The sequence below is a fragment of the Carya illinoinensis genome, chromosome 2, assembly GCF_018687715.1.
Source record: "Carya illinoinensis cultivar Pawnee chromosome 2, C.illinoinensisPawnee_v1, whole genome shotgun sequence".
In the NCBI taxonomy this organism is placed as follows: Eukaryota; Viridiplantae; Streptophyta; class Magnoliopsida; order Fagales; family Juglandaceae; genus Carya; species Carya illinoinensis.
The window spans coordinates 2,714,375-2,736,643 of NC_056753.1; the positions used below are offsets into that span (position 1 = coordinate 2,714,375).

Below are 22,269 nucleotides of genomic sequence, written 5' to 3' on the forward strand. Positions count from 1 at the left end.
CTATGTGGATGTAGAAATGTTCTTTTTAATATTATTATTGTTTTAGGATTTAAAAAAATTGAATTATTTATTATATTTTGTGTGAAAATTTAAAAAAATTATAATGATTAGATGATATGAGATAAGTTGAGATGAACTCTTAATCCAAATGGAAATTTTTTGAATCGTTCATTGAACCGCTTCAATCAATCAATTCTAACCGATTTGAACAAATTCCAACCGATTCAAAACTGTATTTATTTTTATATTATCTAACAAGTGCTTTTTGTTTTAATTTCTTATACAAAAATATAATAGAACTGAATATATATTAAGTTTCTCACCATTATATTTAATAAGAATCACAAAAAAATTTAAAAGATAAAGCATGCATATCTTTATTTTCTTTAACTTAAACAAAAAGATTAAGAGACGGATGAGTGTTTTGTATTAAATTTGTGGTTGTGGATAAAATACTGTATTTTTCATGTGCTTATATTAATTTAATTGTCTGTCTTCTTCGTATATGAGACAAAAATATAACAACAATTGAAGTTAAATAAATAAATTACATATTTATTAAAACTATTTCGATTGATATCATATTTTTATACATAATATTAAATGTTTAAATTACATTATATATGATTTTTTATATTTTTTATTAATATTAAAATAACCGATTCAAAATTATCATGAACTATCCGATTTAATTTATTAGAGTAATTCTACTCATCTGCCGTCTACTTCACATACACCACACACCCTGTTGACGTGGCTTTTATTCATTTATTTATCTTGTAAAACGCACGCGTTTTTTATTACACTATGTTCGCCATCAGTTGAACGCGGGTGAAGGTGATTAAGTCACCCTATTCATTAAATCGGTCCCTACCCAATTCCCAACTAGATTCTGATTTTTCAAGCTTTGTGGCAAGGTAATGATAAAGGTACAAATTTATTTAGTGATATCCAACAAATTCATTAATACTTGGTGCACGGAACTCGATCATAAATATTTGTAAAAAGATTTATAAATTTTATAAAAATATTTTCGAATATAAAATCATTATAATATCTTATTTTTACTATAAATCTTACATTTTTTTAAGAGATTTGAACAAAATTTATGCATTATAAGAATACAATAATGTTACATACAGTCATAAAATTTGTAAATATAATATAATTATTTTAAAAAATAATAAAATTAATTATTAAAAAGTTATTATTTTATATAGATCTTATATATAATTATTTTTTTTTTTCACTACTGTAAAAATTTTACATAATATATATAAGAAGTGTATTGCATTAATGACAATAATGTAACTTTGATCTATATTCTGTGAATTACTCGGAACAGAATCCGAAATAAAAGGAGAGGCAGGTAGAAGGGGACACGGCATGGAGTTTCCGACAGAGCTTAAAATCAGGAAAAATATATTAAGGATTATCCAATACAAGTAGAGGGATGAGTCATCGTGGGTTGCCGCATCGTCACAATCACTAGGAAACGTGGCCACCAGCTACCCTCCCTCTCTCACTCGCCCACGTGTCGCCCTCCCCAAACCCTTAATTCTGATTCTTCTACTTCCAATAGGACACCGCCACACAAAGCAAAAACATCAACGACAACCGCGTACACAATCCTCCACTGCCGCACCAACTCCAACAGCAGCTGCTTCAGTTGTAGCACAGAGACAGTAGACAACATCATCCTGAAAATCAAAAGCAGGAGCCTTTCTAGGCCCTGCGTACGAACTTAAGTACTGGTTCTCTGGCCCGAAACTTCTCAGCCGTTATTCTCTCGAACATTTTGTGCTTCAAAAAAGGAAAGTATTTACAATAAAGAAGGGGACTGTGTGTGTGTATATCCCGGTTGGAAATCCACTTCACCCTTCTCCAACCGCCATTAACTCAGGTCTCTCTCTCTCTCTCTCTCGCTGCCAACGTATTGCTGCCTACCAATATTTCTGCCTATTTTTCCTCCTTTTTTTTTTTTTAATTTGATTTAATTTCTTAGAATTAAGCTCTGGATCTCCAATTTCTTACATGTGGTTTCGACTGCGGATCCCCATTTTTCTGTTGCTAATGATGCCAATTTATGCTCCTCTAATCTGGTTTTATTTGAATATTCAGCTTGGCAACAACTTGAAATAGTAACGGAAGAAGTTTCCTCAATTCTATGATACTATTTTTGGAATTAGTTACTGTGCTTAGGTTGTGTATCTGTGAATAAACTTTAGGCTTATAAGTTATAATTGCGAGAGAAAAAAAAGATTAGACGTGCATAGATTTCTAGATTTATACATGTTAATCTTAATGCTTGATGATCGAAAAAGAGGGAGTGAATACATATTCTTTGGAGGAGCCTATAGGAAGAAGAGTAACCCGATATGTAGTTGCGTTTTGGATTAGTTGGCTTTAGTACAAGGGGGTTACTTCAAATTGATAATATCTCATTCAGTGGTCGGAAGCTTGCATGTTTATGGAAGAGAAGCACTTACAAGTGCATGTAATTATGGGACGAATTAATTTCCTTATACAACATGGTAAAAGATGGGAGACTAGTTTGGAACGACCTTCATTCATTTTGTCATTTTGCTTACGTAAAAGTGTTTTTGGTTCATTTCAATCTCGGGATGAGCTGAATCAAGGACTTCATATAGTGTGTGGTGTCATTGCTGAGTATATAACCAGGCTAGTACCTGTAATCTCTGCTCATAATAACTAGATGTTAACTAGTTCTATGCATGGGCCCCTGAGAGTGTCACATAATGCTAACTGCCCCGAGGACAGGGATACCATGGTCCATATGACTGGTATTGCTTCATTCGGGGTGCCTATCAAGACTTTGAGAACCCAAGCCCCCCAACACCCCCAAACCATACCACACCCCCCCCCCCCCCCCCTTCCCCTTCCCAAAAAAAAAAAAAAAAAGGAATGGACTCCCTTGGAGAATGAAGTTTGTGGGTAAAGTGATGTCTCTCACACGACTTCCAGAGATGGCAGCCTAGGGGTTCCCCGAGAATAGTCAAAACAAGGATGAATAATCCAATGCATTCTGAGTAACAAACAGGGGAGTTTAACATTACTGAGGAAATGAGGATCATCTGACGAACATTCTGGTCCTGTCTTTTGAAACTGTCATGCCAGGGAGCTATTGTATGATTAGCCTTTACCAAATTCATCCAATCCACATGCTCTTATGGTGTTGGTAAGGAGTCAGAGCCTTGAACATGAACCAAGCTCCTAGTATATCAAGCCTAGGCGTTTACATCAGATATAAACATATGTTGTAATCATTTATGGTAACACTGTGTTTTGTGGTCTGAAATGAGTGCAGAACTGAATAAGAGATACGGTACAAGTTAAAGGCACTTAGATGTTAATGCTTAATGGCAATAAGCAGTGAGTCTGTAGGCAAATATCCAGATGACAGTCTATGACTTGAAAGAGGACATGGGATTAATTTAGGTAACCGTGGCTAGCTGGAACTTAAGGCTTTTGTGTTTCAATTATTTGAAGGTTAAACCATTATGAAGTTCTTTAGGTTCTTATAATAGCCATCTTCCATGAATCAGACTTCCAGTCATATAACATTTTGATAAATGTAAAACGGCATCAGATGTATGTGTTATATCAAAAGTGGCGTATGTAGAAACTCTGATCGTTTTTAGCTTTGAGATAAAAGAGATATTTATTTTTCATTTACTTTCTTATCAGAAGGAAAGGGTGGAAAAGAAAATAGAGAGAAGACATGCATTCTAACAGAAAAAGGAAAATATACATAGCCAATTTATTAAACTGGAATTTGTTGTGTGCTTGCTGAACGCTTGCTCTGTTACAACTTATTTGAGATGCAATCACCACCTTTCCACTTGAACAGAATACCTTCAGTCTCTTGTTTATTGTGGATGTGAGATAACTTCATTAATAAGTACTTTTACTACAACTCATTTTCCTGTGAATCTAGAGAAATTGCTTTTGTTTATTTGAAAAAAGTATCAATGTCAAGTATATTAATCACCTCTGAAAATTCTTCCACTCACATATATGGCTATCATATGGTGTTTTTCAGGTGCTTCATAGATATCACTTAGGATACAAGTGATCTGGTCATAAACTAAAGCACTTGAAGGTGACTTTCTGAAATAACCTCGATGGGGACAGGGGAAGAGGGCACACCCACTAAGCCTTCCAAAACAGCTTCTTCAACTCAGGTCCCCCATCCTCCTCTCTCTCTCTCTCTCTCTCTCTCTCTCTCTCTCTGTGTGCGTGTGTTAAAGCATTAAATGTATTTGTAGGAAATACCAACAACACATTATTATCCTGATTGGTCGAGCTCAATGCAGGTTCATTATGAAAATATGTTTAATATTTTCGATTGATTTTTGCAGCTTTGTTACATGATTTTTTTTCATTGTTTATCAAGATTACTTTGAAGTATGATGATCAGTGTTATTAGCTTATAAATGAGCTTCTTGTTTAGGCTTATTATGGTCCTGGAGCCACTCCACCTCCCTTTTTTGCCTCAACTGTTGCTTCCCCAACACCCCATCCCTATATGTGGGGAAGCCAGGTGAATATCTCCCTTTTTTGGATAATGTAGAAGTGTACATTCTACTAGATTGGAGATTCTTATTTTTCTTTTGTGTCGGCATTTCAGCACCCTCTGATCCCACCCTATGGAACCCCAGTTCCATACCCAGCTCTATATCCTCCAGGGGGAGTTTATGCTCATCCTAATATGACCATGGTAATCCTAGTGTTTTTTCACTTTCATTCTAAATTAGGTTTCTATATTCTTTTTCCTTTTTTAACAAATAATTCATGTGCCTACATGTGTGATGCACGCACACATACTAAGAATTATTTTTTTTGATAAGTAAACAGATGAAAATGGCAAAACACACATACTAAGAATTATTTAAATTGGTCATTTTAATTTCTTCTTACCATTTCTTGTGTAGACCCCAAACTCTGTACAGACGAATGCAGAGCTGGAAGGGAAGGGCCCTGATGGGAAGGACAAAGCTTCAGCTAAAAAATCCAAAGTAACTTCTGGAAATTCAAGCAAGGCTGGAGAGAGTGCAAAGGCAGCTTCAGGTTCAGGAAATGATGGCGCTTCACAAAGGTGCAGTAACCTAAAGTGTAACTTTGTATCTTCTTCTGACTTGCTTCGGAGAACTTTTTCCTTAGCATTGAATTTCCATCAAAATTTGCGCTATAACTAGTATATGCTGATCAGAATATGCTCCCCCCCCCCCCCCCCCTTCCTTCTCTCTTCTGGTTAACAGTGCTGAAAGTTGTACTGAGGGTTCATCAGATGGAAGCGATGAGAATAATGACCAACAGGTACAATATATTAAAACCAATAGGCTTGCCCTTTTCTTATCCATGTCGGTTGGTTTGGCATACCTCTGTCATTTTTCAGATATTTATGGTGGAGTTTTATATATCCTTATTAATCTGGCCTGTGGATATAGTGGATTCTTTTTCTTCCAATTAACAAGTGCAATTCTGTAGGATTTTGCTGCAGGTAAGAAGGGAAGCTTTCATCAGATGCTGGCAGATGGTATATTTTTCGTCTTCAACCTAAATGCTTCCTGCCTGTTCCTTTAGCTGTGAAAATTTTGTACTCACTATAACTCCCTCAGGAGCCAATGCACAAAATACCACTGTTGGGGGCATTGTCCAAGGTTCAGTTCCTGGGAAGCCTGTGGCCTCAATGCCTGCAACTAACTTGAATATTGGAATGGACTTATGGAATGCATCCCCTGGTGGGGCCGGAGCTGCAAAAGTGAGACCAAATCCATCTGGCACCTCATCAACACTTGAAGGCGTAATGCCTGAGCAGTGGGGACAGGTATAAGCCTTGAAGGGCTCTTCATTTTTCTTATTTTTATGCCCGTATTCCATTCCATTTTTTATGTAAAAATTACCTTAGAATGAAAATTCTTGTTGAATTGCTGCTTTTGAGTCATTGCCCACAAACATGGCTGCACTTGTGCACACATGCTCTCGCAGCTATGACACTGTTGCAGTTCCAAATATGCTATTTTCTGTTTTTGTATGCCAGTGTTATCTTTAGTTTATCACTTGATACGCTTCTCATGGGGAGGCTGTTAGTTTTGAACTCATTGTGACTGACTTGCCTTTGAACTAGTTCCGTAACAAGATTTGGTTCATTACCATAGTTTACCATTTACCTTTATATTTTAACAATTAAGCTTTCTATTAATTCCTTCGTACTGAGTTTTAGCTCTTGATTTCGACAGGATGAACGTGAACTTAAAAGACAGAAGAGGAAGCAATCTAATAGGGAGTCGGCTCGGAGGTCAAGATTACGAAAACAGGTAAAGATGTACTTGTTTACTGGGAGCAACTTTTTTTCTGTTTCACTTAGGTCCCACTGCTCAGCCATGTTCTCGAACCCCCAGATTTGTGCCTTCAAATTTTTAACCATCTTAAGTTATGAAAAAAATGTTTTGATATCTTTCATCAAGTAACTTTGTGTTTCTCCTCTCTTTATGATGTTGAAGAATGATGTGAAGCTGAGGGAACATCATTTCTTTGATTGAATCTTACGGCCCTTGATGTTATTATAATCAAAGGAAGAAATAGGTTGGATTTTCATTGATTTCTGGGTAGTCTTTATATGTGCAGCTGTGCTTGAAGTCTGGTAGGGACCATTAATTATCTTGTGCATATTTTTAAATCAATCTTGCATTTCTTGTTCCAACCAGCAAGAGTGTGAAGAACTACAGGCAAGGGTGGAAAACTTGAACAATGAGAATCGCACTCTCAGAGATGAGCTGCAGAGACTTTCCAAGGAGTGTGAAAAGCTTACATCCGAAAATGGTTCTATCATGGTTTAATTTTAAACCCTTGTCTTTTAGTATAACTCTTTCTGTTGTTTTTTTCTTTGGTGATCACTGCAGTAAAGATTTTCCTTCTGATTGTCAATTGATTACCCAAAATGTCAAAAGCATTCCAATCAATTCTCTCCCGAGGATTTCAACAGTTTGATGGGAAAGTTTTGCCCCTTTTTTGCTTCTATAACAGGAAGAATTGACGAGTATATGCGGACCAGATGCAATTGCTAAACTCGAACAGAACATCCCCACATCAGTTCTTCAGTCTCATGGTGGTGATGGCAACAGTTAGAAACCCGGCAACAACAAGAAGACTCTAGTCTGAGAAACATAAATTAATTCAACTCCCGGAAGTAATGACATTTGCACTCATCGAGCCTAGAACATCTATTTTTGTTACTAATCTATAGCTTAACCTCTTATAACTGTAACTTTTATGAACCTTAACCGAGTGGGTACGTTGATAAATCCATCTGTATTGTATTGGACGATTAGGGGAAAAAATATTGCATATAAGAGAGTGCTACACAATACTAATACGGCAACAACATTTATGTGTGTATGCATATTGTCGTCAATACCACATTTTCTCTGTTAAGGCAACATTTTCTCGCTGCGGACTCATGACCTGGCCATTGCCCATGCAATCATAAAGAGAGATGCCAATCCTGTCCCCATTTATGAAGACGTAGGCGGCAGGCTTGCGTTTTTCAAGCATTAAAACCATGCAGAGTCGTGAACCAATTCGGTGATGGGGGCATTAATTAATATATGAATATCACTTACTCATTATTAGACAGGAAGGAGATGAATGACGAACTTTAACTTTAGTTCCTTCACTCTAGTATTCAAAGACGAAAATCACAACATAATATTCTTGAGCGTTGGCCCGTTTCTTCTTGCCACGTTTCCGGACCCACTGTTATGATGGGGCAAGTATCCATGGCTGAGACCTCTAGTTCATTATTATGCCTTTAACAAGGGAAAGCTTACACACCTTCAAAAAGATGTTCGTGCAGTGTTTTCAATTTTCATTTGGTCTGACTGCTACATCAAAAGTGACTGAGCAGTGATCTGCCGGAGGAGGGGGCCATCCTGGATTGATGTTTTGAAGTTCCCAGTTTCATGCATTACAATGGTCTTTATAGTTTCTAAGGATCTTTGAGATAAATTGATCAATGGTAGGATTGGAGGATTCATGAATCATCTCATTTCGAGAGAACCAAAGGTCGTCCATAGCAAGAATGGCAAACAATTAGAATTGATGGGTTTCTTCATTTTAGATATTTAGGGTAGCAACAAGATTTAGGTCACATTTGGATATATGTTTTATGAGATTTTGAAAAATGAGAGAAAAAAAGTTGAATAAAAACAAGTTAAAATATTATTATAATATAATTGTTTAATATAATTTTTTATTTTGGATATGAAAAAGTTAAATTGTTTTTTGTATTTTGTTTGGAAGTTTGGAAAAGTTGTAATGATTAGGAAATAATTAGATGAAAAAGTTAAATATTTAAAATTGAAAAGCGTTTGTATTTGTAGTATTTAGATATTGAGATGAGATAAGATGAAATGAGAGTAATTAGGAGGATTTTGCTATTTAAACTAGGAATTAAAACCAGGTATATCCAACTAATGATATCTTGATATGCTAAGAATGAGATGTTTAAAGGTCAGGATGATTGTCTTCTCAGGATTCGGGTGAAATGGAAATTCAAGAAAAGATGTGTTGTGGTCTCTTCCTCCACATGACAGACTGGGCAAAGGGCCTGCCTGGTCATCATTAATGGAAATGCAGTTTTATAGGTGAGACCTCGTTGGCAGGATGTTACTAAAAACTTTCCAAATGAAGAATTTCAAACGATCTTGCATTTTTAAAGCCCAAAGCTTTTTCCAAGTTGGAGGATGATGAGAAGGACCATGCGTACTGGAGTGTAAGGAGATTGTTGCATAAGCATATTTGACTGAGAGATTTTCTGAAGTATGATAAGACCATTTGGGGATATCCCTGATATAATGGAAATGGTACTGGGCTAGAGGAATTCTTAAAATTTCATTGACTATGTCCTATGAGAAGATGGTATGAAGGATTTGTTCTTCTAGAGTCAATTCCAAGACTTTCAAATGGAGGTCTTGATATGTATAGGAAGATTGAGGAGTTGATTTAAATGAAGCCAAGGTGGGAATCCAGGGGCCAAACCAAACTTTTGCATTGGTGCCATTATTGATATGGTAGCAAAAGCTAGATGCTCTGAATTATGCTTTTGATCATAACTGTCTAATTCAGCTCTAGGTGAGTTTAAGTTGAATAAAGCTGATTAGCCTTGTTTTTGCATGTATAAATAGCTTGTTATGTCTAGTTTACTTTTCTACTAGTTAAGAGATAATTGTACATGTTTTTGCTTTTTTGTTTCTTGCACTATGATTGTAACTAGTATTTTTTGCTCTTTATTGGTTACTTCCTTTTTTAAGCTTGGGATTTAGAATTTTGTATTCTAAAGGCTACTCTTTTTCATATAACATTCCTCGACCATAAATAATGGTTATTTTATAAAATGTAAAGTCCTGTCCTCTTTTTATTTCTGTGAAATGGATATTGTAAGTATTTTTGTAAGTTAAAAACCTGATGCCCAGAAGAGTAGAAAAATTAAAGAAACTCCCTAAAGCAGCCTTTATCTTTTCTATGAGCTCCTGCGATCTGAACCAATCAAAATCAAGACACCTCTACCCACCCTGGTTCAAGGACAGAGTAAAAGTTACATCAGTTCTACATTGGGCAGATTTCAGCCCAAAGTAAACCACTAATCCAAACAGGGTTCGATCCTATCTCAGACTTCAGTTCCCGTTGAGAAATTACAAGATAAGCCATACAAACAAACCTTCTCTCAAAAACTCCTTTTAACAGTTCTAGAAGAGGAGCAAGGGAAGAAAGGTAGTGGTGAAGGGAGTAGAAGAGCTCGGAGGTGTGGAGAATTCAAAGCCTAGCAATCGGTTTGGGCGATGTTCTAGGAATCTAATAAGCATGCATATCCAACTCTTATGGAGTAACTTAAGTCTTCATGTTGTGATGTTGTTTGGTATGATAAGCTTTCGCAACGTTAGATGAGCTCTGTTTCACAAGGTGTCATGAGACTTCCGATAATTGCGTACGAAAATTGAGGATGAATTTTAAGATGGCTAGAGGCAAATTTTCTTTTCTTTTTTCAACTTTTGCAGTGCTCTCAAACCTTGAATTGGTTCAGATGCAAAACAAGCAGAAGAACGCTATATATAAACCACAAGGGAGGAAACATTGAACATAAATCCTTAAATTTCTACAGAGTGCATCTTCCTGCTAGATATTGGAAATGATATATGCATACTGTCATGTTCTCTGATACTTGGCTGTCTCACGCCACTTATTTGAATGTCTCAAGGCCAGAAAATTGAAGTAAAGAAATTGGAATGTTTTCACGGCCAACAATTGTTAACAGGGCTTATTAGTTGACATAACTGAATATACGAAACCGTACAAGCAGATTAGTGTAGCTATACTGGGGATGAGAAACTCAAACACCAGCAGAACTAGTAATGTATGACACCACAACTGTAATGTCATCGAGCTTGCCTCCATAATAGCAGAACCCAGCCTCTTGAGCAGCCATAGAAAAAGGTGTAGGCCAATTTCTATCCTGTGCTCGCTGGCATGCCAGAGCTGCTATCTTTTGAGCAGTTATTTTGAGGTTCCAATCCAGCCCTAACCGCGTGAACGACAACAGCTGTAACCTCGTTATTATAGAGGTTGTCAAATAATCCATCCGTTCTAGCAATAATAACATCCCCAGCGGTGACAGGAATTGTGATAGCATGAATACATTGATCCCAAGAAGATGCTCAAGTATGCACTATGATTCTCTTGATTAAGCTACTGATTTAATAGATAAATATACTACCGGGTGGGAAATATTCAAGACACTCCTTTCTAATCTACTTCTAGAAAACAATATTTTCTCATCATATCCTAAGCTGATTTAGTTAACAGTATCTTAGCTCTCAAGGGTCCAAAACTATGGAAGCCTGAAACAGATCTTCAATACTCATGACCAATTCACTTCCATAAATTTGATAGGTTTGGATGGTGAGATGAGAATATTTAGTTTTAGATTAAAGTTGAAAGTTGAATAGAATATTATTTTTTAATATTATTATTGTTTTGGGATTTGAAAAAGTTTAATTAGAATTTGAAAAAGTTGAATTGTTTATTATATTTTATGTGGGAATTTGAAAAAGTTATAATAATGAGACATCAGTAACATGTCAGCTATCTGTGTAACCCTAATGCACACATGCACAACACACCCGCACACACACACTTGTGCACATATATATAACTGTCACTGTGTGGTTAATTTATGAATTCATTACAACATACCACAAGTTTCTATTCCATCAAATAAAACACAGAAGTAAGCCAAAACTCTTTCCATTTCCAAAGACCAATATATGATTCAGATATATCCTGATGACATCTCACAAAGAATATATGATTCGAGGTATTAAAGTGTTAACTGGCCTGACCAGAGCTAGGTAGATCACCCCCACTACCACTCTCCAGCTGATATGTAAAATTGAAGCCATGTTGTTGCACTGGGGATCGGAAGACAGTACATTCTGTTGTGCCTCCGGCCTGTCCAAAAAATCACACAAAACAATTTTAAAGTGGTTCAGCAAATTGCTTACGTCCACTGGAGCCTCTTTTATAGAATTTGTACGAGATTTACAAAATATTCTACAAAATTCTATTTCTCTCTCTCACGTCCCTCTTTCTCCCTTCACCCACTGCTCTTCATTTCATCTGAGCTCTCTCCTATTTATAGAAGAGAGCAGCCCACCTGTTGCAGCTTCTTCTGACTTGGGAGAGGGTAAGTGGCCTAACAATGGTAGGTGGTGGTGGGTGGTCATGGGGTTGGTGCCTGCAAACCCAAACCCATTTCATACTTGGGGGGTTTATTCAACAATCACCCCCTCCACCCAAGTGTGTCATACCGAGATGCTTACAAATTGATTCATTCTTCAAATGAATGTACCCCATTCTTTGACATGAGAGACTTCCGTTGTTGAATGCGCTCCAATGCACCCGAGGGTGCTCAGCAGTGTTCAATACTGATCAAGTCCAAACAGTGTTGGAACTTGATCCCTGTGACGACCTTCGTCAACATATCTGCTGGATTATCATCAGTGCCAATCTTCTGAAGTTTGATGTCATCTTCTTCTAATATTTCACGTACAAAGTGAAATCTGACATCTATATGTTTTGTTCGAGAGTGATATACTTGATTCTTGGCCAAATGAATTGCACTCTGACTGTCACAGTAAATGGTAACCTCTTGCTGTTTAAAGCCCAAATCTGTTACCAATCCTTGTAACCAAATAGCTTCTTTCACGGCTTCTGTTACAGCCATGTATTCAGCCTCAGTTGATGATAGTGCAATTATTGACTGCAAAGTTGATCACCAACTAACTGGTCCTCCAGCCATAGTGAACACATAACCAGTTGTCGATCGGCGTTTGTCAAGATCACCTGCATAGTCTGAGTCAACATATCCAGTTACTAGACTATCTTCACTCTTCTCGAACCTCAAACCAACATCTACGGTCCCCGCAATATACCGTAGAATCCACTTAGCCGCATGCCAATGAACCTTTCCAGGATTATGCATATAGCGACTCACTAAGCTAACGGCCTGGGAGATATCAGGTCGTGTACACACCATGGCATACATTAAGCTTCCAACAACACTTGCATATGGGACATTCTTCATGTAGTCCCGCTCTTCATCGGTTTTAGGAGACTGCAATGCACTGAGCTTGAAATATGGGGCCATAGGAGTACTCACCGACTTCGTCTTCGAGTCGATGTTGAATCGTTGCAGTATTCTCTTCAGATACTGTTTCTGAGTAAGGTGAACTGTACCTTTCACCCTATCTCTGCTGATCTCCATCCCCAGTATTCTTCGTGCTTCTCCTAGATCTTTCATTTCAAACTCATTACTTAATTGAGTTTTTAAGTGATCTATCTCCCCCTTGCTTTTACATGCAATTAACATATCATCTACATATAAAAGCAAATAAATAAAAGATCCATTTGCAAGTTTTCTGAAATATACACAATGATCGTATTGGCAACGAGTGTATTTCAGATCCAACATAAAGCGGTCGAAACGCTTGTACCATTGCCGAGGTGACTGCTTCAAGCCATAGAGAGACTTCTTCAGACTGCATACCCAATTCTCTTTGCCAGCTTCTTTGAATCCTTCTGGTTGAGATAGATAAATCTCCTCTTCCAGATTACCATGTAAGAAAGTTGTCTTTACATCAAGCTGTGCTAACTCAAAATCATATTGTGCAACCAAAGCTAACAATATCCGAATGGATAAATGCTTCACAACAGGAGAGAATACTTCATTGTAGTCAATTCCCTCTGTCTGAGCGTAGCCCTTGGCTACCAACCTAGCTTTGTATCGCACTCCATTTTTAGCAGCTTGATCATCTTTCTGATTGAATACTCACTTACAACCAATTGTCTTCTTTCCTTTTGGAAGCGGCACAAGCTCCCAAGTCTGGTTCTAGTGAAAAGACTGCATCTCTTCATTCATCGCCTTTGTCCATTCAACTTGTTCACTGGACTGTACGGCTTCTCTGTAAGTGGTTGGGATCTCACCCCCTTCAGCTGGTAATGCATATGTCACATAGTCTGCATAACGTGTCGGTACACGTTTCTCTCGTCTCGGTCTGTTGGTTGCTATTGACTCAGGTTGACTTGGAGGTACTGTGACTGGATTATCAACCTCATCTTGTCCATGCTTTCCCAACTTCTTTGAAATAAACTTCACACTCTGTGAATCATCTGATGTTTCGCCATCACTGCTGCCTTCACTGGAATCTTTATGCTTATGTGACTTAAGCATCTCAGATTCGTTGAATGTAACATCTCTACTGATGATTACCTTTTTAGACTCTATACACCAGAGTCTATACCCTTTTACACCAGTACTAAAGCCCAAGAATTTTGCTTTCTTGGCTCTAGGATCAAGCTTACTTTCTTTAGCATGATAGTAAGCAGGACATCCGAAAATGTGTAAAAAGTCATAATCAGTAGCATGTTTACCTCTCCACATTTCAATAGGTGTCTTCCCATTATTGGCAGCTGCTGGTAGTCGGTTGATGAGGTGGCAGGCATAGGTCACAGCTTCAGCCCAAAATTGTTTACTAAATCCAGCATTCAGCAACATACATCGCACTTTCTCTAATAAAGTACGATTCATTCGTTCTGCCACACCGTTCTGCTGCGGTGTACCTCGTACCGTGAAGTGTCTGACAATTCTCTCTCTCTGGCATACTTCCATGAAGGGGTCTGAAGTGTACTCACCTCCATTATCAGATCTGAGCCGCTTGATCTTCCTGCCGGTCTGAGTCTCAACCATTTTCTTCCAATCAAGGAAGATTTTCAGCACTTCATCTTTATTCTTCATCGTATATACCCACACACGACGAGAATAATCATCAACAAAAGTTACAAACCAATGTTTACCTCCCAAAGATGCATTTTGGGTAGGTCCCCAAACATCGAAATGCACATAGTCAAGAATTCCCTGTGTATTGTGTACTGCGGTTCCAAACTTGATCCGCTTCTGCTTCCCCAATACACAGTGCTCACAGAAAGACAGTTTACCTGTCTTGGCACCTTTAAGTAAGCCTTACTTCACCAGTGTTTGCAAAGCTTTTTCTCCTGCGTGTCTCATACGCATATGCCAAAGACTGGTGGTGTCGGCATCAGTCTCATCTAACTTCTCACAGCCTGTGGAAGCTCTTCCATCAACAGTACTTCCTTGCAAGAAGTACAAGTTTCCTCGCCTCAAGCCCTTCATTGCCACCTGAACTCCCATTAGTACTTTGAGAGTTCCGTCTTCAATGGAGATTCTGAATCCCTTTGAATCTAGAGATCCCAGTGAGATGAGATTCTTCCGCAAGTCCGGAACGTACCGAACTTCTGTCAGAGTCTTGACGCTGTCATCATGCAGCTTTAACCGGATGCTACCTTTTCCCTGAGTCTTACAGGCACTATCATTGCCCATAAGTACTGCTCCACCATCAATTTTTGTGAAGTCAGTAAACCAGTCCCGATTGGGACACATATGATAGGTACATCCGGAATCCATAATCCATTCATCGGAACGACAAATGGATAATGAACTTGCCAAGGCAAAATCTGACTCGTCATCTCTGTCCACGACATTGGCTGTGTTGGGTTGATTCTGCTGTTGTCCCTTCCGGTTGGGACAATTCTTCCTCCAGTGTCCTTTGTTGTGACAAAAGGAACACTCGTCTCTGGCGAGTTTTCTGCCGACTGATGAACTACGTGATGTGGCCCGGGTTTTCGAATGAAAACCTTTCCTCCTTCCGGGATACCTTGACTGTGGTCTCCCTCTTGCTGTTAGCGCTTCACTTGATGTATCTTGGTGTACCTGTTTATCTTTTCTCCGGTACTCATTGCTAATTAAGGAGCTAGATACATCTTCAAAACTAATCTTTTCCTTCCCATACAATAGAGTAGTAATTAAATGCTCATATGTATCACGCAAGGAATTTAATAGTAGTAAAGCCTTATCTTCATCTTCGATTTTAACATCCAAGTTTAACAAATCAGCAAGAATTTAATTATAATTATTCAGATGTTCAGACATTGAAATACCTTCACGAAATTGGAATCTGAAGAACTTCTTCTTCAAGTGCAAACGGCTCTCAATGCTCTTCTTCATGAATTTATCTTCCAATTTCTGCCAAAGTACCCTAGCATCTATCTCTCTCATGACAAAATACTTTTGTTCTTTGGTAAGGCATAATCGGATTGTACTACAAGCTTGAGTATTAAGTTTCTCCCAATCCTGATCAGTCATATCATCTGACTTTCCTCCCAACGCAATATCTAACTCTTGTTGGATCAACACGTTCATGACTTCACACTGCCACATGCCGAAGTTGCTTGTTCCATCGAACTTCTCAACTTCAAACTTGGCATTTGACACAGTGGACCGACGTCCTGAGCTACTGGCATGTTCAGAGCTCCTGTCTCTTCCAGATCCTTCCATTTAAATTTTAAAAATTTAGACTCAAAATTTCAAAATTCTAACCGTACGGATGAGTCCGAAACGATCCAAATAGTAGGAAAGCACTATTTGATTGCTGAAATCGGACTCTGAATGGCTTAGATCAAGCCGAAAATGGATCTGAAAAATGGACGATTCTGATATGTCTGGCGTGTGGGACGCACGCGCTGCACAGTGCGAGTGGGCGCGAGTTGCACATGGATTACACGCACTTCAGCACTGTGTGCGCGTGGGGGAGAGTGAGGCACGTGTACTACACGCGCTGAACCTCTGTAGGGCGCGTGGGGGCGCGTGGATGACAGCAGATGCACGCGCTGACCTTCTAGGGGCACGTGTGGGCTACTCCGACCTCCGTTTTCGATTTCGTTTACGGCAACGGATTCGTCTCGATGCGAGGAACACTCTGGAGTTGTCAAAAATTGATTTTGAGCAACTTGAATTTTTGGACAGCTCGAACCAGAGCTCTGATACCAATTGTTGTGCCTCCGGCCTGTCCAAAAAATCACACAAAATAATTTTAAAGTGGTTCAGCAAATTGCTTACGTCCACTGGAGCCTCTTTTATAGAATTTGTACGAGATTTACAAAACACTCCACAAAATTCTATTTCTATCTCTCACGTCCCTCTTTCTCCCTTCACCCACTGCTCTTCATTTCATCTTAGCTCTCTCCTATTTATAGAAGAGAGCAGCCCACCTGTTGCAACTTCTTCTGACTTGGGAGAGGGTGGGTGGCCTAACAATGGTAGGTGGTGGTGGGTGGTCATGGAGTTGGTGCCTGCAAACCCAAACCCATTTCATACTTGGGGGGTTTATTCAACACATTCATCTCTAACCACTACAAATCCACTGTCTCCTAGATTAATAGCATGTAGTCCCTGCTAAAAGAAGAAAATGTATGAAACCATATAACACGATATGACAAAGTTTGTTGTCTTTTTAATATCTAGTAAGTAAATTATTCAAAAGGGACATAAAAATAATCAAACATGAAGGACAAGAATGTGCTAAAAGTTTCTGTGACCAGAAACCTTCATTTATTCCATTGAGGTTTCAATTGCGTCAACTACCCATGCCTGTAGTCTTGAACCCAAGTGCGATTCTCCAATACACCAAACACATTAACAGTGATTTCATACTACTAAAAGTTGCAACTTAGAAAACCTTTTGCCTTAAGAGGCTTGCAATTTTTAGAAAGACAACAAAGAGCGATTGGGAGTTTCCAATAATCCCAATTGTAGAAAGTAAGAAGGTGACCACCGTAAACAAAGATAAACTTCTAATACATCTAAGAGAAAGGGCTGTCACTTTTTGGAAATTCCACTTTGTTGAAGGCCTAGAATAGAAACAACACTCCAGTAAATCAAAGGCATAAAATCTGCTAATCTAGAAAGAGAAGCAATATGAGAGCCTTTATTCAGCCAACACTCCAAGCCTTCATTTATGTTCATAAAATTGTACTTGTACATATCAAAATATTGCTAGTACTTAGGTTGAGATAAAAATTACGTGTTGAATGTTTACATGCAGAAAGCTAAAGATACATTTTTTATGACGTGGAACCTCATCAAATCAAGCCCCTTTGGACCCACCTCCATGGAGTAAACTCTGGATACACGACCCCATCCACATTAACTGTGTATCAAGTGATCTAGGGAAACTTCTAGTGAGGAATTGAACCCATGATGCCCAAGCCTACAGCCCATCCCAAGCTTGCTCTTTGACCACTAGACTGCATCCTCACGGGTCAGAATCCAAATGCACATATTCCCAATGCTAGTAAAAGTCTAGAGAAAGTTATATCTTCCATCAACTAGAGCATGTATCCTAACAACAATGTTTAGCATAAAACATTCCAAGTTCCATGGCTACCAAAATATACAAAAAGCAACAGGCATGAGGGATTTGTGAATATAAGGGGCAAAAAAGAAAGAGAAACCTTGTCTGTGAGAGCAATGATGCATGCTGCCGAGGAACCCTTGGCCTTTGTGCTTGAGTGGGCCTTCTCTAAAACCCTGGCTGGCTCTATAGAATCCTTAGGCTCCTGTTGGATTGCAGTCACCGAATAGGACATAAGTTCACGGGCAAATTGCCCTCCATTAACACCAACATCTGCCCAGCCACCTACACCACCCGCAACAACCAATTGCGTGTTCATCTATGCAAATAAAATGAGCATCCTCTCCACCTATCTCTTCCTTGTCAAGATGTAGCAGGTAACATGATCCTGAAATTAGCTTCAGGGTTCTGTCACCCAAAAACGTTTTGAACACCAAACAAGATATACAAGAATAAAGAGTGAGAAACAATGAAAAGCAAAATTCTTTTTAGAGCTACAGAAACCCTCCTCTCTCAGGCTACTAAGCCCATTTGATAAATTGCAGACACGAGCAATGTTTCTTTACCCTCTTGGTGTAGGGAGGGGAGATCGAGGTGAGGGATACACACACAAGCACCATAAAGAGTCCAAACTCATGGGCATAGTGGAAGGGGAAAATTGGGACTCAGATCGTGGGCCAAGAGTCCCTGGGAGGCCCAGAGCTGGGGGACAACCGGCCCATCTTTCTAGCCGGCAAGGAAGGCCCACATAACGGGAGAGAAAGGGATCATTATTTTGAATACCGTATCGGATATCGTACCGGTCAAACTACTGGAATGAAATATTTCGGTACCGGTACCGTTTCAGAATAGTCGATATATATATATAATAGTCTATATATGAATAAATTATACATAAATACATATGTATATATAAATTATAAATAATCTAGTCTAAATTTGGGTCAAAAAATAAGATTACAATTTGAAAAAATAAAAAAAATAAAAAATAAAAAAGCTAAAGACCGAAATATCAACCGGTATAGGCTGGTACCCGCCGGTATTTCAGCCGGTACGAAACAGATACCATATTTGTACCGGACCAGTGACCTGTACGGAATATACCGGTCAGTACGGTACGGTACCAAAAATAATGAAAGGGATCCCTCACCCCTTTCTCCCACTAGTAGGTACCAAGCAACGGTTGCAAAAGGCAGCTACAAAACACGCCTTAACACATGGTTTGCTCTAGACCAACCATACTTATTTCTAATTGGAAATAGCAAGTACATACCATAGAGGACAACGTGAAATTGCAGCATCAACAAGTCAACTACACTACCCAAGAAGTACTAAGCACATGGTAGGCACTAAGGTTAACCGATTAAGATAACAAATAAAAATATAGAGTGAAGAATATGAGACCACATACTGGCAGGACAAAATGCTGGAATCCACAAGCTGTTCATGACGAGAATTGTTGTCAAAAGAAACATCATGAGCAGCCCCAGTAGAATGGCATTCATAAGATCAAGCATGGATTTTCTTCAACCATGGTTCAACTCCGGTATGAAGGGTCATGTGGGCCGAAGCCCCAGTATCCAAGTACCAATCACTTGGTTCAGGCCCATTAAGCCCACAAGAGGCATTGAAGGCCTCGGCAAGGTGAGCTGCAGTCTCACCCCGTGCAGTGTCATCCCGAGCATAACGTTGATGGCACCGATCGGCATAGTGGCCCTCCTGCCGGCAGATTTGACACCGTGGTGGACGGCGTGGCTGATCGGAGCGATGGCGTTGATTCGGCTGCCCGTTACCACGATGGGAGGAAAAATTTCCAGATCCAGTCCGAGTGCTCTGTTGCGGACGGGATGAGGAATTTCTTTGGTTTGGCCGATTGTGGCCACCATGGATGGTGGTGGCGAAGGCAGCAGAGGAAGGAGGAGCCGATTGTTCAAGGGACTTTTGGAAGAGTTCAAAACTCTCAGCTTTGGAGACAAGATCGGCAAAACAGGGCAGGGGTGTTTGGGCCATTTGAGCGGTGGAAAAGCTAGTGAAATCGGACCCAAGACCCCGGAGAAACCAGTGGGATTTATCAGTGCCATCAACAGGCCGTCCGATGGCATGCAGCTGATCACAAAGGGATTTGAAGGTCCGGGCATACTCAGAAACCGTACGGGTGCCGCGTTTCATCAACTGTAAATCATCTTTGAGACGAAGTTCTCTTGCTTTGGAGCGATGGCTGAAGGAATTTTCCAGTGCAAGCCAAGCGGCACGTGAGGTAGAAAGTCCCACAACCTCAGCCATAGCTTCTTCGGTGAGGGAGGAGAGCAGGAGGCTCAAGAGGCGTTGGTCAGTTTGTTTCCACGCCAGGTGTTTGAGGTTGGGTGTCTGAGAAGTTGGGGGATCAAACGGTGGAGGAGGGTCGAGAGTGCCATCCACATGGCCTAACAAATCTTGACTTTCAAGGAGAGGGAGTAATTGGCTCTTCCACAGGAGGTAATTTGAGGAAGAAAGCTTGATAGTAACCATGTGAATCATGGTGTTGAAGGGAAGAAGGGTGGGGTTGGATTCGGCAGCCATGGGAAAAATCAGAGGATGAGAATCCGAGAGGCTTGTGATACCATATGAAGGTTTGATCAAAAACCAACACACCTCAATCGTGGTGAGTATACTTCTATATATATTCAATATGTGCATAACGGTTAATTACAAAATAGGAAACTAGAATCAATTATCAATTTGTACAATATAATTCCTAGAATTAAGCTAGAAGATATGAAGCCTTGAATCAAGGCATAGTTTCCTTAACATCCGGAAACCGTCAAAAATAAAATTTCCACGGATAGGATGACCATTGGACTGGTCGTGCCTTCTGAAACTCAAGCTAGCTTTGTGGTATCTGCTACAACTTCCATCATTGTGAAAAACACCGGTAGGTGTCGTGAAGTCCAAGGCATTTCCACAACTTGCGAAGAAGTCGTCATTGTCAACATAATAATCTCCCAAAAAATTTTGGAAGTAGAGGCAACCATAGATTTTCTTGTGATCTCACAGACGAGGAAACCGAAAAGTGTCAGAGATCAAAGGAGTTGAATACGGCAAGGTATGCAATGGCACTAAATTTCCAAACAAATTCCCTGGTCCAAGTAGCAAATGTATTGAACCTAGCCACCCACGTCGTTACTGAGCTGTTGCCCTGTAGATAGAATGCCCAAAAATTAATTGCTCTCTTGGGGAAAGCCAGCCTTGGATATCATATAGAACATAAAATTTTGTTATCACCCCACCCTTCCTCCCTTAGAAATGAGTCGTGCCAAGCCTTCTCAAGTGTAACGGATGACTTCGGAACCTACGTAAGAGAGATAAATGAGATAGAGTTTTTCTACGGTCACCTAAAATTCACCCGAAATGTATCTCGAACTGTACATTTCAAATTTTTTTCTTCTTTTTTATGCATTTTTTTAATCATTATAAATATTTTTTAAAAAAAGGAAAAAATCACAACATTATTGAAAAATATTTTCTTAATTAAAAATAAATAAATAAATAAACAAAAATAAAGGAGGAATCGGGACGAAGATTCAGGACAGATATTCGGTGGAATTAGTATTACTGAATGAGATATGTTACTAGGCGTGAAGAGCTAGATAGATGCAGAAACACACGCAAAGGCAGGGATAACTTGAAATTTTTCGACAGCTTCAAGGACTTACATGAATATAAATATAAATATATATATATATATATATATTTATATATAAAGCAATAGAAAAGAAAAGATGAACAAATCAAACTCGGGAGAAGAAAAACTTTACAACTTCACTTAACAAAAATGAATTTACTTTGAAATATATATCCTACAAAAAACATAACCACTTTGTGCAACTCTCTTTAGAAATCAAGCGAAAACAATTCAGATTTTTAGTAGCAGAACAGAAGACCATTTTCTAAAAATGGCGAAAAGTTACCCCAAACACAGGCAGGCCCATAATCTTTGCAATTCCATTCGTAAGAGAATAATATCTACGACTCAGACTGATAAGACACGTGATGAGATTATCAGAATCAGCTGGACCAAGCACCAAACTTTTGCAAATGGTTGAGAAATATGAAGAAATCTCCCCCCTTTCTAAACGAATACGACGTTCGGGCCCTGCCCCCGAAGATTGCTTATTAACACCAAAGAAAGCCTGAAATCTGCCTAAAGAAGCTGCGAATCAAATCTTCGGAGCTTCCGTCGCTTCCTCTTCCTGCGTAAGGAGCACGTTTATATAAAAATAAAATAAAACTAGTACGTGACGGCGAAGGATCTTCCGTACGGTACTTGGTACTGTACTACTTTTCAATTAGACATAAAAGCCCCTATGAGTGCTGCCAGAACCGGGCATTTCTCTTTTTTTCCCCGAAACAGTGCCGCGATTTTCAGCTAAGTTCTTCTATAAGA

General features: G+C 39.1%; 1 protein-coding gene and 1 pseudogene across 3 annotated transcripts; one reads left to right on the forward strand and one right to left on the reverse strand.

The window, feature by feature from the left end:
- Positions 1-1,489: 1,489 nt before the first annotated feature.
- LOC122296878 (G-box-binding factor 1-like) lies at positions 1,490-7,465 on the forward strand. 3 transcript variants are annotated; one of them, XM_043106681.1, is made up of 12 exons: positions 1,490-1,903; positions 4,064-4,205; positions 4,290-4,337; positions 4,475-4,564; positions 4,652-4,741; positions 4,956-5,119; positions 5,283-5,340; positions 5,512-5,560; positions 5,643-5,851; positions 6,264-6,341; positions 6,528-6,609; positions 6,732-6,857. In XM_043106681.1, the coding sequence occupies exons 2-11, from the start codon at positions 4,146-4,148 to the stop codon at positions 6,564-6,566; spliced, it is 885 nt and encodes a 294-aa protein (XP_042962615.1). In that variant the 5' UTR covers positions 1,490-1,903; positions 4,064-4,145; the 3' UTR covers positions 6,567-6,609; positions 6,732-6,857. The 3 variants fall into 3 exon arrangements, with proteins under 3 accessions (XP_042962615.1, XP_042962608.1, XP_042962612.1); XM_043106674.1 differs by lacking the exon at positions 6,528-6,609 and adding an exon at positions 7,051-7,465 and having other exon boundaries at positions 1,500-1,903; XM_043106678.1 differs by lacking the exons at positions 4,290-4,337; positions 6,528-6,609 and adding an exon at positions 7,051-7,465 and having other exon boundaries at positions 1,505-1,903.
- Positions 7,466-9,866: 2,401 nt separating this feature from the next.
- LOC122301961 lies at positions 9,867-22,179 on the reverse strand (annotated as a pseudogene).
- Between the last annotated feature and the right edge of the window lie 90 nt (positions 22,180-22,269).

Bases quoted from the DNA above. Each gene is read 5' to 3' on its own strand.
- LOC122296878 (XM_043106674.1), top strand. From the start codon at position 4,146: ATGGGGACAGGGGAAGAGGGCACACCCACTAAGCCTTCCAAAACAGCT. The intron at 5,120-5,282 runs GTGCAGTAACCT...TCTGGTTAACAG, and splicing joins AATGATGGCGCTTCACAAAG to TGCTGAAAGTTGTACTGAGG. The intron at 5,341-5,511 runs GTACAATATATT...GCAATTCTGTAG, and splicing joins ATGAGAATAATGACCAACAG to GATTTTGCTGCAGGTAAGAA.